This window comes from Xyrauchen texanus, chromosome 48 (assembly GCF_025860055.1).
Source record: "Xyrauchen texanus isolate HMW12.3.18 chromosome 48, RBS_HiC_50CHRs, whole genome shotgun sequence".
NCBI lineage: Eukaryota > Metazoa > Chordata > Actinopteri > Cypriniformes > Catostomidae > Xyrauchen > Xyrauchen texanus.
The window spans coordinates 11906717-11922445 of record NC_068323.1 but is presented as its reverse complement, the minus strand read 5'-3'; the positions used below and the strand labels follow the sequence as shown (position 1 = coordinate 11922445).

The window sequence follows — 15729 nt, the reverse complement described above, 5'->3', positions numbered from 1 at the left end:
AGAATTAAGGGTCTATACATGCTTTTATAAAATTATAAGCTTCACATCTCTGTTTAAACCCTCCAAAAATTGGCCCCATTCACTTCCATTGTAAGTGCGTCACTGTAACCTCCATTTTTGCTTCTTTTTTTTTCTTCTCAATTTGGCATGCCCAGTTCCCAATGTGCTCTAGGTCCTCGTGGTGACGTAGTGACTTGCCTCAATCCGGGTGGTGGAAGATGAATCTCAGTTGCCTCCGCGTCTGAAACCGTCAACCGGCACATCTTATCACGTGGCTTGTTGAGCGCATTACCATGGAGACATAGCGCACGTGGAGGCTTCACGCCACCCACCACGGCATCCATGCACAACTCACCACGCGCCCCACCGAGAGTGAACCACATTACAGCAACCACGAGGAGGTTACCCCATGTGACATTAGCAACCGGGCCAATCTGGTTGCTTAGGAGACCTGGCGATTTTTGCTTTTTTAAAGAAAAGGAGAGGCGATTCTAAATACATCTTTGTGGTAATCAATGTTATGTCGATTGAACTTAACTTGAAAAATGGCATATGGAACAGAAAATATGTATCAATACCTACAAATGTTGAGACCACTGCCGTATTGGTTCTTTTTACATGAAGTTACGACTGTCAAGTCGGAGCATTCACAGAATTTGAAGTTTACAACTAGTAATTACGATTTCTAGGAAGACATGAACGACGTCTGAATCTCGTAATTACTGTAACTCCTACATGATGTGAATGCTCCATAAATCTTAATAACCACCCTGTTATTGGACACTTTCAATCAGTTATTCAATTATTCATGGCAAACTGTGAATCATATTCATTTGTCCAATGGTATAGGAAACTACAAACTATTGCGTTTGAATGATGCTGCATCCACACCCCATGGGGTCAGTGTAAATCTAAAATGATTAAACAAATCACTGAGTGTACCTTTAATGTTATGACAGTGTCAGTGTCATATATTAAAGTCTGGCAGAGGCTATTTACACTAAGTGCAAATAGTGGCAGATACTCTTACACCCCTGTTTATATACTAACATACAGTAGTGGAATACCTACAGCATTTTTATTGAGTTTATTTGGAGTCCCACAAACACCCTACACCAACACCTAGCCCTAACCCTACCTTACAAAATGTAACCATGGTTTTAATACAGTAACCATAGTATCACCATGGTATTTTTCTAGTAAAATCACAGTAACCACAAAATTAAACATGGTTACTATTATCTACTATTAACACCATGTTAATGTAGTAACACTATGGTTAGTACATCAGAACTGTATAGTTTCCACAAAAACATATGGTTACTTCAATATTACAGTAAAATCAAGGTTAATTTGATCAAGATCAAATCTCCGACCTTCACTGTGACCAAATCACTGCAAGGAATCTCTTTTATTTATTAGTAGTATTATGGGAAATATTAAGAATAGAGACAGTATATGAAAAGTATATCAAGGAATGGGATTTGAGCCTGGATCTCCAGTCATTACACCCAGATCTACTGCAGAATTTGCCATAAAATCCTGTGATTCCACCAGACAATTGGAGCACAAATAGTCACTTGGTTATCCGATCTCTTAATCCACTAAATGTCTAACCCGTTAACCATTTTAATGTCTCTGCCCCATTGCGAACATTTCAAATATGCCCACCTTCATTTGATCAGCAGTTGACCCCAAATAAATCTGCCTTGAGTTTGGTCCAGATATTCCTCTCATGAAAACAATGCGGACATGGAAATGCGTGAAGAATTAAAGCTTCAGGAGATCATCATAACTAATAATATTATCATCCTTTTTAATGTCATTATAAAATAAAGGTCTTTCCATCTCATGAAACATTTGGCTTTCCTAATGTTTTCCCAAATATATCGTCAGTGGAATGTAGTTTGTAGTCTTTGGGCAGTCTTCATAATGTCTTAATAACCTGTCATGCAGCAAAGGCACTAAATTGTGAATTTCTTCTTGAGCATTTTCTTCAAAAGCTGATCTAGAGGTATAAGCAGGGAGTTTTATGTTATTGTTTTTGTTAAAAGGATAAAGTAAGCTCCCATATATCACCATACCATGCAATTTATTTTCATGTTTACACTAATAGCAACATTCCCCTTTTGTAACCATCTTCAGCAGTATAGTGCAAATTATTCATGCATTTTTATTATTTCTGTTTCACAGAATATTATTTTCACATGATGAAAAGGACTGTAAGGAGCCTGAGGATATGGTGCTCGTCAGAAGGAAGAGGATCAAACAGACCATGGTGGAATCGCTTTATTGATGCTGCAAGCTTTCCCACGGCAGTGCATGGAATAAATAACCTGTTTACCAACAGCTGGTATACCACACTGTGATGCCAGCATTAATGTTCTGTACTGTACATCTATAGAGGTAGGAGAGGATATACTGTACATTTCTTCATCCTTCTCTGTATGGGCTTCTGAGCTGTCACCTTCACGAAGGTCAAACTGACACTAGAACGGATACCTAGAGACTCCTGTGCTGTTAGTATTGATTGAGTCATTGGGCCAAACCATTTTCCAGGCTTCTAAAAATGTATTATTTGTATTTTATTTATTTATTCCGCTACTTGGTAACTTTGTGCATACTAACCTTTATTATTATAGTGTATTAGTGTTTCATTATTATTTGGTGTTTATTATAGTTAATTGCTAATATTATAGAATTATACAGTATAGCGTATTAGCTCCATATTTTATGATAGGACTGTTTGACCAATTCCAATAGTATACTGTATACCCTCTTTTAGCTCTCTGTATAAAATATCTTGCTTTTCCATGAAAAGAGTTACATTTAAGATATATATTTGGGACCTGTATAACCCAACTGCCATAAATAAGCAAAAAACAAACTAACAAATTAATAAAGAATTAGTGTTATAATCAGAACTTCCTCCTCTCCTTTATTTATTTAATAAATCTTAGTGAAACATGCAATTCATATAAATAAAGATTAAAGGCCCCGGGCTAACATTTACATATTTTAAGTACTGCATGAATGCATAATGCATTTATTTATTTTTTTGCAGGACTTTAAATATTTTTTTTTAAATATTAAGTATTTGCATTTGTGAATAAAATATTTTCCATAAATAATAATAATAATAAAATAATAAAATGCATTTATATAAACCGGTTCTGATTGTTTCAACTTTATTTTATGTTTGACTATTTCTTTTTAATTATGTATAATCAAAATAATAAAATAACAGGACACATTGTGTAACTCCAAAGATACAAGAGGAAGAAAAATAAAATAACCTAAATAAATAAATAATACATTTACACAACGTTTCGTTTTTTTTTTTTACCAGTTTTCATTATCTTAAGCAATATGTATTATATATACTTTTTTTTTTTTTTTTTTACAAAAATAACATTCTTTTCCAACATCCGAAAAGTTAGAAAGTAAAACATTAGGGTAGATTTTGCGTACAAATCTTTTAGGAATTGCTCTCACTTTTTTGGAAATACAAAATTTGTAGAGATTTTCCCCTTAATGCGCGTCATGTTACAGCGGTCACACTACAACTGCGCATGCTCGGAATCCTTCCACCTCCACCATAGCAGCAGTGACTGGCAAGACTAGTTGCGAGAGTGTGACCGTATTGCCAGGAAATTTGCCGATTTTTTTTTTGTTGGTATTTTTGTTTCGCTCAAGTCAACTCCTACTTAATTTATTTGTATCAAACCAAACGACGACATCCAGTTGTGTCCTTATCTCAGTTAAGAAGGACTGTTTCGGTTTTTCCAGGATATTTTGGGGAAGTATCGAGGCATTGTTTGTGCTACGGACGCCAGTTTGTATTAACTTTCGTACAGTCTGGAAGTTGCGCTCAGTGGCTTTTCATTCCCGCGAGCTCGTTTCTAATCATCGGCGCGCTTTGAAGTCGAACTCGCCAATACATTGTAACGATTTTTCGAATTTTGCGAAAATGGCCGCAACTACGTTCGAAATGGACGGAAGCGTAATGGAAGGGGTGAGTGTACATTTGCCATTCCTTTTCTTTAATATTTATTATTAAAGTTATTATTTCACTACATTGAGTAGTTTGGACAGTTCTTCTTTTTAAACAAGTTTTCGATGTTTCTCTTGGAAGGGGGGGCAGATTTTACGGGTGTCTGTGGCGCTGAGTTGCATTCAAGGAGCGTCAATCAAACTAAATAAAATCCGAGCCGGCAGAAGCACACCGGGATTAAGGTAATGATAATTTTGTTTTGGGACACCTTGTGTATTCGGCTCTATGGGGGGTTGTGTACATTTAAATGGTTATGTGTTATATGTGGTGCATGTTCCCATGCCCCCCTCCCTCTTGTTCTATTCAACAGTGAATCATGAAACAAAGCAAAGTTGGGTTGTTGGAGTTTAGTACTGATCTCATCATTACTTTGAGTCAAACCAGATAGGCGACTGCTCAATAAAGTTGTTTTTATACCATCTACCCCACATACATGTCAGGTATAGTTTAGCAATTAATTTTAAATGGGTCCCTTTGTTAGTTAGCATAGAAGCACATGGCTACTTTCCATGTTCTTTTTCTCATTCTTTCTTAAATATTTCCTTTTTAAAAGTTCTGGCTTTGTATTGGAGCTCTGAAATGACCAATGTTTTCCATTCTAGAGTACATTTATTGCTGTTATTATCATCACATTGGTCAGTGTATATAGAATTATATGTTGAAAGTGATTTAACTTTTTTTACATGTCAAATTCTCTGTCAGTACATTGAGTCATTCCGATTCTTTCAGTCAAAATTGGTGTTTTTTTTAAACGGTACTTAACTTCGTTATCCCTTTGATTGTTATCACTACCCCCCTCCCTCCTTCCCTCCCTATTCAACATCACAGGCCTCAGCATCTGTCAGGTCTCCAGCTGGTGAGGGACATGTGTGATGGCAATCTGGAGGGAGCCACAGTGGGATCCACGGAAATTACACTCACTCCTGGGAAAATCAGGGGTGGGAATCACATCGCAGACACTCAGACGGCCGGGTAAGAGACCGAGTCACGGCAGAGTGTGAATTAATGACATTGTAAAATGCCTGAAGACCATTGAATTACATTTAACAACCTCATCTGATCGTGATTCTTAACAAAAAGAACCATGGCAATGCATTTTAGGGGCTTGAATGGTTTGTTTTCTGTGGTTTAGGAGCGTAGGACTGCTGATGCAGATTTCTCTGCCCTGCGCCCTGTTTGCTCGGGGTCCGTCAGAACTGTGTCTGAAGGGAGGTACCAATGCTGAGATGGCACCTCAGATCGACTACACAATAAAGGTATTGCCTGTGTTAAGTTTAGTGACTGGGAATGACCAGACAAACTCATCAGTTGGACATCCTTGAAATTGCGTCATTTAATTTTTGTGAAGTCTCAAATTAGATCTCCTTAACACACTTCTTTTCTAGGTTTTCAAACCAATTGTGGAGAGATTCGGTGTTCATTTGGACTGTGATTTACGAATGAGGTAATGCATGTTTGGTTTAGTTTGATGTAAACATTTTAAACCGATTATATCTGTTAAATCTAAAAGCTCAAATGTTTCTTGGAAAACAGAGGTTACTATCCTAAAGGGGGTGGAGAGGTAGTGGTCAAGGTAAACCCTGTGAAAGAACTGAGTCCAATTAACATGACCGAAAGAGGAAACCTCACCAAGGTCTACGGCAGGGCCTTTGTGGCTGGAGTACTCCCCTTCAAGGTACGAGACCCTTATCTATACTTTTATTTGCTTATCTACACGATTTGTGCTTTCTTTGACACCATCTATCATTAAATGAATAACTAGCCTTGGAATGGCCATGGCCTTATTTTATGTTTAGGTTAATTGGCTTATTTGGAAAAAAAGATGTGTGTGTGTGTGTGTGTATATATAACAACAACAACAACTTACATTTATATAGCGCTTTTCTCAAACTCAAAGTGCTTTACATAGTATAGGGGGAATCTCCTCAACCACCACCAGTGTGCAGCATCCACCTGGATGATGCGACGACAGCCATAGTGCACCAGAACGCCCACCACACACCAGCTATTGGTGGAGAGGAGATGGTAGAGTGATGTAGCCAATTCAGGGATGTGTGTGTATATGTGTATATATATATATATATATATATATATACACACATATATACGAAGGATATGTGGCGAAGGATGAATCTCAGTTGCCTCCGCATCTGAGACCGTCAAATCGTGCATCTTATAACATGGCTTGTTTAGCGCGTTACTGCGGAGACATAGTGCGTGTGGAGGCCCGCGCTATTCTCCACGGCATCCACGCACAACTCGCAACGCCCCCCACCAAGAGCAAACCACATTATAGCGACCAAGAGGAGGTTACCCCATGTGACTACCCTCCCTAGCAATCGGGCCAATTTGGTTGCTTAGGAGACCTAGCTGGAGTTTGAATTTGAACTCACGTATTAACTTGCTGAGCTACCCAGGCCCCCAATGATCCCCAATGATGGAAATAAAGACTTATGTTTTTTGTTTTGAATCGGAATGTTTAAAAAAATAATTGCCATGATTTTTGTTTTTAATTGGCATATTTTTGTTTTTAATGGGCATGTTTGATGATAAAGACATTGTTTTAGTAAAGACCTTCTGTTTTGAAATAGCTGATTTGACCAGTCGTAAACTTAGTTTGTATTGCTCTTGATGTTCAGTTGGCGAAGGACATGTCAACGGCAGCTGTGCGCACTATCAGGAAAGAAATTAAAGACCTGTACATAAACATTCAATCTCTGCAAGAAAAGGACAAGGCCTGTGGCAATGGCAATGGGATTATGTGAGTCCATCTGGTCTCAAACTTACCATTGCTATTATTTATTTATTTGAAGTATTTGAGATTCGTTTGGAGTTTTTGTTAATGTCTGTATAATATTTTCTATCTCTTGGCAGAATAATTGCAGAATCATCCAATGGTTGCATATTTGCAGGGTCATCCCTTGGCAAGAAAGGTAAGAGTTGTCTGGTTGCCCAGTACAAAACAATGTGTTCTACGTTTTGCCACTAGAGGGCATTAGATCATAAAGAAAAGCCTGTTCTGTTGCGGTTGTTGTTGAGGATTGAAAAACATCCATAAGCCAATCAAATCGAAAATGTTCCCTTAGTGCATCTCCCTGAATTGGATAAAGACATGTTTCTATGTGAGATACATAAAAGAAAACATGAACTCCATCTCACTGAGTGTATTATCGCTTTGTCCGTCTCTAGGTGTGTACGCTGACAAAGTTGGCATTGAGGCTGCGGAAATGTTGCTAAGAAACATCAGACATAATGGTTGTGTGGATGAGTTCTTGCAAGACCAGGTCAGACAGTGCACACAAACACTCAACTTTTTCAGTGCAATGAATAATTACTAATGCACTTAAGTGTGCTTCTCTGGAGACTAAATTAATTATATTTTTCTCTTACAGCTCATTATTTTCATGGCCTTGGCAAACGGCACATCCAGAATCCGGACAGGCCCAATAACTCTCCACACAAAAACGGCAATCCATGTTGCTGAGCAGCTTACTAATGTAAGTTAGTGCCACCTCATACACAGCTATATTATATATCTATTAATACAATAAATCTAAATTAATAACATCGTTGACTATATTGATTAAAGGGATAGTTCACCAAAAAATGAAAATTCTCTTCTCATTTATTTACCCTGATGCCATCCCAGTTGTGTATGAGTTTCTTTCTTCAGCAGCTCTGTAGGTCCACACAATGCAAGTGAATGGTGATCAGACCTTTGTAGCTCCAAAAAGAAGCATACAATTAATTCATAAGACTCTGGTGGTTAAATCCTTATCTTCAGAAGCAATATAATAGGTGTGGGTGAGAAACCGTTAAACATGTAAGTCTTTTTCTTTTTTTACTTTAAATCTCCACTTTCACTTTTACATCTGGAAGTGAAAGTTAAATTGGGGATTTAGAGTAAAAAATGACTTAAATATTGATCTGTTTCTCACCCACACCTATTATATTGCTTTTAAAGACATGGATTTAAACACCGGAGTCTTATGAATTACTTTTATACTGCTTTATGTCCTTTTTGGACTTTCAAAAATGTTGATATCCATTCACTTGCATTTTATGGACCTACAGAGCAGAGATATTCTTCTAAAATCTTTGTTCTGCTGAAGAAAGTCATCTGAAATGGCATGAGGGCGAGTAAATGAGAAGATAATTTTTATTTTTGTGTGAACAAAGACCTTTCAGACCAGGCAATGAAAATAGAGTGCATCTGTTATGGACATTAATACGTTACTATTACTAGTAATTATCAATATATTCTATGTTTGTATCTTATCCAATATATATATATATATATTAACCTATTTACGGTTGTAAAAATTCAGATCCCCAAAATGCATCCTGCGTGGATGTTTTATCCCTCCAGTTACGTCTGTAGCAATGTCTTCACCCTATTTATTTATTGTACAAAATAAACTGAATCCAAACATGACCAAATTTCAGATTTGATGATGCATCACATCAGATAGTATCGATTTGTAATCAAAATGGTTTCCCATTTCGTATGTCTTACATGTCTAGAAAAACTATGCTTCGGCGTACTGTGCTGATGACGTGACCCCGTCAACAGAAAATGTTTTGATTACGATTCTTCACTATTTGATGCAATGCTTCGTGAAATCTGTAATTTCAGATCTTAAATCTGTATTTGCGACTTTGCTAAAAGAGTATCACAAAGCAGTCGTAGTGCGTTTGTGTGATGCGTCCGTATGCACTCACGGTCAAAGAGTATACTTCGAAAGGCTTGAACCCTCGACTGCTCGAGATGGTACGGCCCTCAGAAAAACAAAGTATACCCTAGCTATAATATTTACACCAATAATAGCTTTTCGATTTGAAATATTCGATTGTGGTAGCAGTGGTATTTTACCTCCATAGGACACTTTATTTAGTGTTTTTCCTCCAGTTTCAATTTTCTTTCTTTTACAGGCAAAATTTGTTATACGCCAGGCAGAAGATGAGCACGGCAACAAGGATACCTACATCATCGAGTGCCAAGGAGTAGGTGCCACCAATTCTAGCTTGTAAACACATGGATATGCCCTCCTTGGCTTGTCCCCAGCCAAGATAAAGCGGCTCGAATGGAGTCAACTGGAGGACTTGTAGCAGAGACACACTACTACTGTAACTGACGGGATAACCTAAAGATAACGTGACATTATCTTTATGTTCTCCCATGATTGATTAGTTTTCACACTGACCCTGAGTCAGTCTGCCTTGTCTCTGTTTGTACCTTACGTCAACTGCTCTGTCCCCCTCTAATAATTTTGTTACTCAGGGTTTTGCTTTACACTGTAATGACATCACTTGCATTATGGATATTTTGGGCTCTTTTTGCAATATTCCCACATCGGGTTTGTGCTGAATCCTTTCGATGGCATTCAGGTTGAATCAGTCAAATTTACTTTATGCACCCTAACACACGCCTTAATGTTTCATTAAATCAATCTGAAATTACAATCAGTTTTGCCAAGCGTAACCAATTTTGCATGGAAGTAGTAATGTACATGTATGCCACTGGTAAATTTAGTGCACTGTGTGTACACAGAGGAAAAAAAAAAAAAGTTAAAATTTACGGTTCCATTTAGCATTTTCTTTTTTGTAAGTTATTTAAGTTGTTGTGTTGGTATGAAACAAATTTCTGAAATGTCATTACCATTTTATTGTTTTCTCGCTGTACTTTTTCTGTGCACAGAATGAAAAGTGCTTAAAGTGAGATCTCTGGTTTCATTCTTAGTAATATTTGTTATTTATAAGATGAAATTGCAGATGTTAATTTGATTGACATGAGATTTTCTGTTGACGTTTTTGTTGGTTCAGGTGAGCATGTCATTTTGTTATTTGCATTAAGATATTTTTGAGATAAAATAAGTAAAAGACACATTATAAATTGATTCAGTGTTTCCTTAATTAAAAAGGTAATTTTTTTCTTCTCTGACCTATATTTAAAAGAATAGTTCACCCTTAAAAAAAAAAAAAAACTCCTGTCACTTTCACTCACCTTAATATGCTTCAAAGCCATTGTGACTTTTTTTATTTTCTCGACTTTTGGTTAAACTTCCTTTTAAGGCGTAATAATTATCTTGAGAGGCTTTGCTATGTAAAAATGCTGTTGGAAGCACTATATAGGGTCATTAAAGGTGTATTTAGGTGCCATTTATTTGGTCTTAAGCAGCTCTTGGAGACCTTTTTGATGTTTTATATGGCATTGCAAAATAATTTTGTAAAGTGTGAGTACTTGTGGAGCTTTAATGCAAATCTTCACATTTAACTCCCCCTGGAGACAGTCTACAAGTGTTTGCTATTATCAGTCCAACTGGAGTCTCTCCCATTGGCTCCTTTGTGCTCTGGGCCAATACAATTACACCCGGCAGATGCCAGGACAATAGAGGGAGCGTTGAGATATGTGAAAATGCACATGTGCATTGTTAAAAGGAGAAGCGTCCCTGAGGGGGTGGTGGGTGTGGTCTCTGAACAGTATTCAATGGGCTGTCAGTATGATCATTTGTGTGGGTGGGTGGAGAAAGGAAATGTTTGCTTATGTCCAACCACATGATCAAACAAACAAATTACTTTTAAAACAGATTTTTAAAATAAATTAATTTAAAGTTTAATTTCTCTTGAAATGACTGTTAAAATTGAGACTTTTGAAATCAATTGTTTGATATTCTTATTGATTTTAAAATTAATTTTTTTAGATCCACTTTTAAGTTTAAATTTTTTTATGATTTAATTTTCAGTTTGAATTTTTTTAATGAATACATTTTTTAATTAAATGGATTTTGTAAAAGTAATGAAATTTAAATTTGTGATTTTTTTTTTTTTGATGAATAAATTGTGGTTTATTTTTTAGTTAAATGAGTTAAAAAATACATTCGAATTTTAAATTAGGGCTTTTCTTTCGTTTCTTTAAATTTTGGATTTTTATTAATGTTGAGATTTTTTTTTAATGAATTTTAAAGCTTTATTTTTTTTTTTTTAAATGAATCAATTTACAATTGGGATTTTAAATGAATGAATTTAAAACCATTTTTAATTATAGGCATTACATTACATAAAGGGAAGTGAGGACAGGTACAAATCATGCCAGACTCAAACTTATGTCTCCCACAGCAGAGCTAATGTGCTAACCAAGCCGTGGCGGCTTCAACAAACTCAAGGTTTAAAATTAATTACTTATACATTTGTGATTAATGAAAACTGAAAACTTTGGTTTGATGTTTAATTTTTTAAAATTACATGTTTATACATGCAATGGCCAAGACATTAATGAAAATCCCTCCTGAATGTTTCATTTTTTGAGACTGCATTAAATAAAGATTAATTATGTAATAAATGCAGTACGATATAAAATGAATATTCTCTGGGAGCCGGACTAAATGAACAATCACTGTTATTGCATTCCTGATATAAATCAGACCCTCAGTCACCACTCAGATTACATAGTAATAAGAAAAATAGAAAATGTATTAATATAATAAGAAAACACTTATATAGATCCATCAATATTATAGGCAGCTTTGTTTGTTTCAATATAATGGACATCTGCCTTTAAAAGGTTATGTAAAAGGCTGAGATGTGATTGTGGCCATGGCTTCACCTCTCAGCCTGGTTATTTGTACTCACATATTACTGCTATGATAACACTGTGGTCTGAGCTGACTGAACTGATCACAAAGTACTAATGAGTTTTATGACTTAATGGTTTTATCCACAAAGGTGACATCATATAAGAGTGTTTCAAGTGACCAACTTTGACATGCTATTCAGTATATGTTACAGATATCACATAAAAAGTTACACAAACATTATACATATACTGTCATTAGCACTAATTGTTATTAAACTCTAACAGCATGGTGCTTTTTAATAACCTTTTAAAAGGACTTTGTAATACAAATTACATTGCATATTGCGACAGGATGGATAATGCACAATAATTGCTGAAGCATGTAACACCATGGTGATAAATCTATTTCAAACAGGCCATATCAATCTGAGTACCCAAATACTAAGAGATTTGTGATAGCGTGACATTACACGAGTCCACTTTATGCTTTTAAGAGCCCTCATAAAATTAGACTGCTAAAACAGCTACTATAACATGGTATTGCGATATATATGTTGCTTCTAAAATATATATATATTTGTTTCTTTTGAATGGCTGTCAATGTGAAAGATGCTTTTTTTTCTCTCAAGCATGGTGTAGTTATGGCATCTACCAACAGGGGTGAACTTGACCAATCAAATTTGACTCAAAATGGACCCCTAACACTAACCCTTCATGTTACCGTCTTATTTAAAAGTGTAAAGCTATTAAACCTTTTGTAGAAGTTTTCTATTTTAATTATTTTTATATATATTTAACTTTAAACATAATTTTTTGTTTATATTACCCTGACATGAAATTAAAAACTAGTCTGTTGCTGTGATGGAGTTTCAATACAACTGCTAAGTGACAGTAAATTTGGTGTCTTTCTCCCTTCTGACGGCAGTAATCCATCCATCCATCCATCCATCCACTAAATCTAAACCTAACCTTAACCCGACCACTAAATCTAAACCTAACCTTAACCCGACCACTAAATCTAAACCTAACCTTAACCCGACCACTAAATCTAAACCTAACCTTAACCCGACCACTAAATCTAAACCTAACCTTAACCCCACCACTAAATCTAACCCTAAACCTAACCTTAACCTCACCACTAAATCTAACCCTAAATCTAACCTTAACCCCACCACTAAATCTAACCCTAAACCTAACCTTAACCCGACCATTAAATCTAACCCTAAACCTAACCTTAACCCCACCACTAAATCTAACCCTAAACCTAACCTTAACCCCACCACTAAATCTAACCCTAAACCTAACCTCACCACTAAATCTAACCCTAAATCTAACCTTAACCCCACCACTAAATCTAACCCTAAACCTAACCTTAACCCGACCATTAAATCTAACCCTAAACCTAACCTTAACCCCACCACTAAATCTAACCCTAAACCTAACCTTAACCCCACCACTAAATCTAACCCTAAACCTAACCTTAACCTCACCACTAAATCTAACCCTAAACCTAACCTTAACCTCACCATTAAATCTAACCCTAAATCTAACCTTAACCCCACCACTAAATCTAACCCTAAACCTAACCTTAACCCCACCACTAAACCTAAACTTAGTAACAGCGAATGAGACTCTTAGGAGACTTAATTAGTATACATAGGTATACTTAATTTTTGTGCGCTCCAGATCGGATTGCTACCGGTCGACCACCTTGCCCTTCCTCTCTTCTGATTGCGAGTGAATATGAACGTGTTTGACGCATGCGCACTACGACTGCTTTGCAATACTCTTTTTGTACAGTCAACTGCAGGCGCTTGCGCCAACGATGTGCACAGACAACGACTGTATACTTGTTGAAAATATATGGGCCACACATGGACTTTGCTTGACGCAAACGTATTTGAATCACACATACTGTGCGCAAGGCAATCAACAACGTGGACAACTTTGGCCTTTAAGGCCCAGCTATACTTCTTTATTTTTGCGTTCTAGATCAGATCACGCCCAGTCAACTGTGTTGCCTTTGAAAGTATACTCTGTTGACCGTGAACAAATATAAACAAGTTAAACGCATGTGCACTACGACTCCTTTGAGATACTCTTTTAATTGATTCAATGGCAGTCGCATGCGCCTACAATGCATAGAGACATGCACTGTCCGCCTGTGGGGAAAATCAGGGAGGATTGATTACAAAATGTGTGTCACTCATACTGTGCATGGCGCGATCACCAATACGGACAACTGAAGTATACTTTGGCCTTTAGGCTCTCGGGATGTTACCTTCTAGACACAGCCGAAGTTTACCACACTTGTTTACTTCCACATTTCAAACAGGGAAATGTAAAAAGGGACCTTAAGGGCTGAAGTCATAATTCAGAAAGTTTTTTCCTCATGCTGAGCCTCAATGTTTTCCAGGCCTGCCACAGACTGTAAAAGTGGTTATTGTCAACCTGATACAGAGTTCCTTCCCATTAAACACAAAATAAGCTTAGGCCCAGGTACACTTCGTTTTTGCATGTTCTGGATCGCTTAAAGCCTGGCCAATTGTGTTGCCTTTGTGAGTATTCTCTTCTGACCGTAAGCGAATATGAACGCATGCACACTAAAGACCAAAGTATGCAAATTGTGTCTAGATCCGTCTAGATGTTCTCGACTCATGCACGCGGTCCTTGGCTGTGCGCGTCGTCTGCGCCTGTGCTGGCCATTGACTGAAATTTTCTTCACACATACTGTGCGCAGAGCAATCAGCAAAGTGGACGTGCCAAGTATACTTTGGCCTTTAAGTAGCACTGTCAGGATCTGTTGATACCCAGTTCAAATCTTATAAGGTTTGAACTGGCTGTCTGATCACTTATAATGATGGGAGTTAGGATTAGGTTGAATAAAGTTAGTCCTGGATTAGCATGAGAGTGATCTGTTTAGGAGTCAAGTTAAAACTGGGCAAAATTTGCATATAAGAAGGCAGAATGAGTGCTTTTGGAAAACAGTGCTTTTTTTTTTCCAATCTAGTTTGGCGACTAGACAATAGAACACCCATCACCGAAAGCATGATCTAGGACACTTCTAGTAAAGCGTGACAATGGCTGACCTCAAAGTACACAGTGAAAACACATATTTTAATTTTCACTTGACAGCCCACTAGCATGCTAACCGCCTACATGAAACCTTTCATTCACTTGTTTGCTTCTTCTCCCCTAGATTTTCCATGATGTCAGAGCCCCACAGCATTGGCCTTATTTGTGAGCTTGTGTACCTGTACAGCTACTGAACAAAAAGAAAGGTTAACATTTTTAGAGCTAAAAAGCTCAGATATACTATATGTGACATGATGACACCGAAATGGTAACGTGAACGAGCTTGAAAGTCACACCATGCCAGGAATGTAATGCAAGCCCAATGTGTGGAAACCTGAGCAGGTTGCATGAACCAGATCCTCCATGTTTTGTTCCACTGGCACATTCTGCACACACTGTACAAACTGTTGTAGCATATTGTCCAAAATAGATTTGGTGCTTTGAATGGTGTAGTAGGTTCCAAGGAGTTAAGACCGTTCCTCAGGGAAACAGGGAGCTGTTGGTCCCACCAAACCCAGTTCTGTTATACCTCCATGAAGGCATGTCAGACGCTGCATCCTGGAGATCCCAGGAGAATAGTGAATGGAGCCAGTCAGCCCAAGCTGTGCACAAGGTCTGGATCTCCTTGATTGGAGGTAAGATGGACTTTCTTTTAAGCTCAACATTGTTGATATAAAATAAACAGATAGACATTCAGACAGACTGTTGATTCCTGTAGCCGAGGGTCAGAAAGTTCTGTGTTGTTTACTCATTTGACGATCATTCAAATCCTATGCATAATGCACCAAAACATCCTGCTTGCTGGGTTTGCATTGTTTACTTCCTCAGTGACTAGATACAACATCAGACTGAGCTATCATTTATGAACCCATATGACTAATTTCCTTTGTGATGTCCATCTGTTCAATGTGAACCATTTACTGTAAAACCCTTTGTGTGAATAGTCTCATGTGTGATCTCTCCAGCTGTTGTTGTGGGTGAGGGTGACCGAAAAAAAAGAAAACAGCCTGGTGCGGGTGACGGATAT

At 37.2% G+C, this 15729-nt stretch overlaps 1 protein-coding gene across 1 annotated transcript; it reads left to right on the top strand.

Annotated features, from left to right (window-relative positions):
* Positions 1-3583: 3583 nt before the first annotated feature.
* On the top strand, positions 3584-10009 carry LOC127639786 (RNA 3'-terminal phosphate cyclase-like). The gene is made up of 11 exons (XM_052122002.1): positions 3584-4015; positions 4136-4236; positions 4883-5026; positions 5187-5310; positions 5440-5498; positions 5588-5729; positions 6694-6815; positions 6929-6987; positions 7244-7338; positions 7447-7551; positions 8987-10009. The coding sequence occupies exons 1-11, from the start codon at positions 3971-3973 to the stop codon at positions 9083-9085; spliced, it is 1095 nt and encodes a 364-aa protein (XP_051977962.1). The 5' UTR covers positions 3584-3970; the 3' UTR covers positions 9086-10009.
* Positions 10010-15729: the final 5720 nt, after the last annotated feature.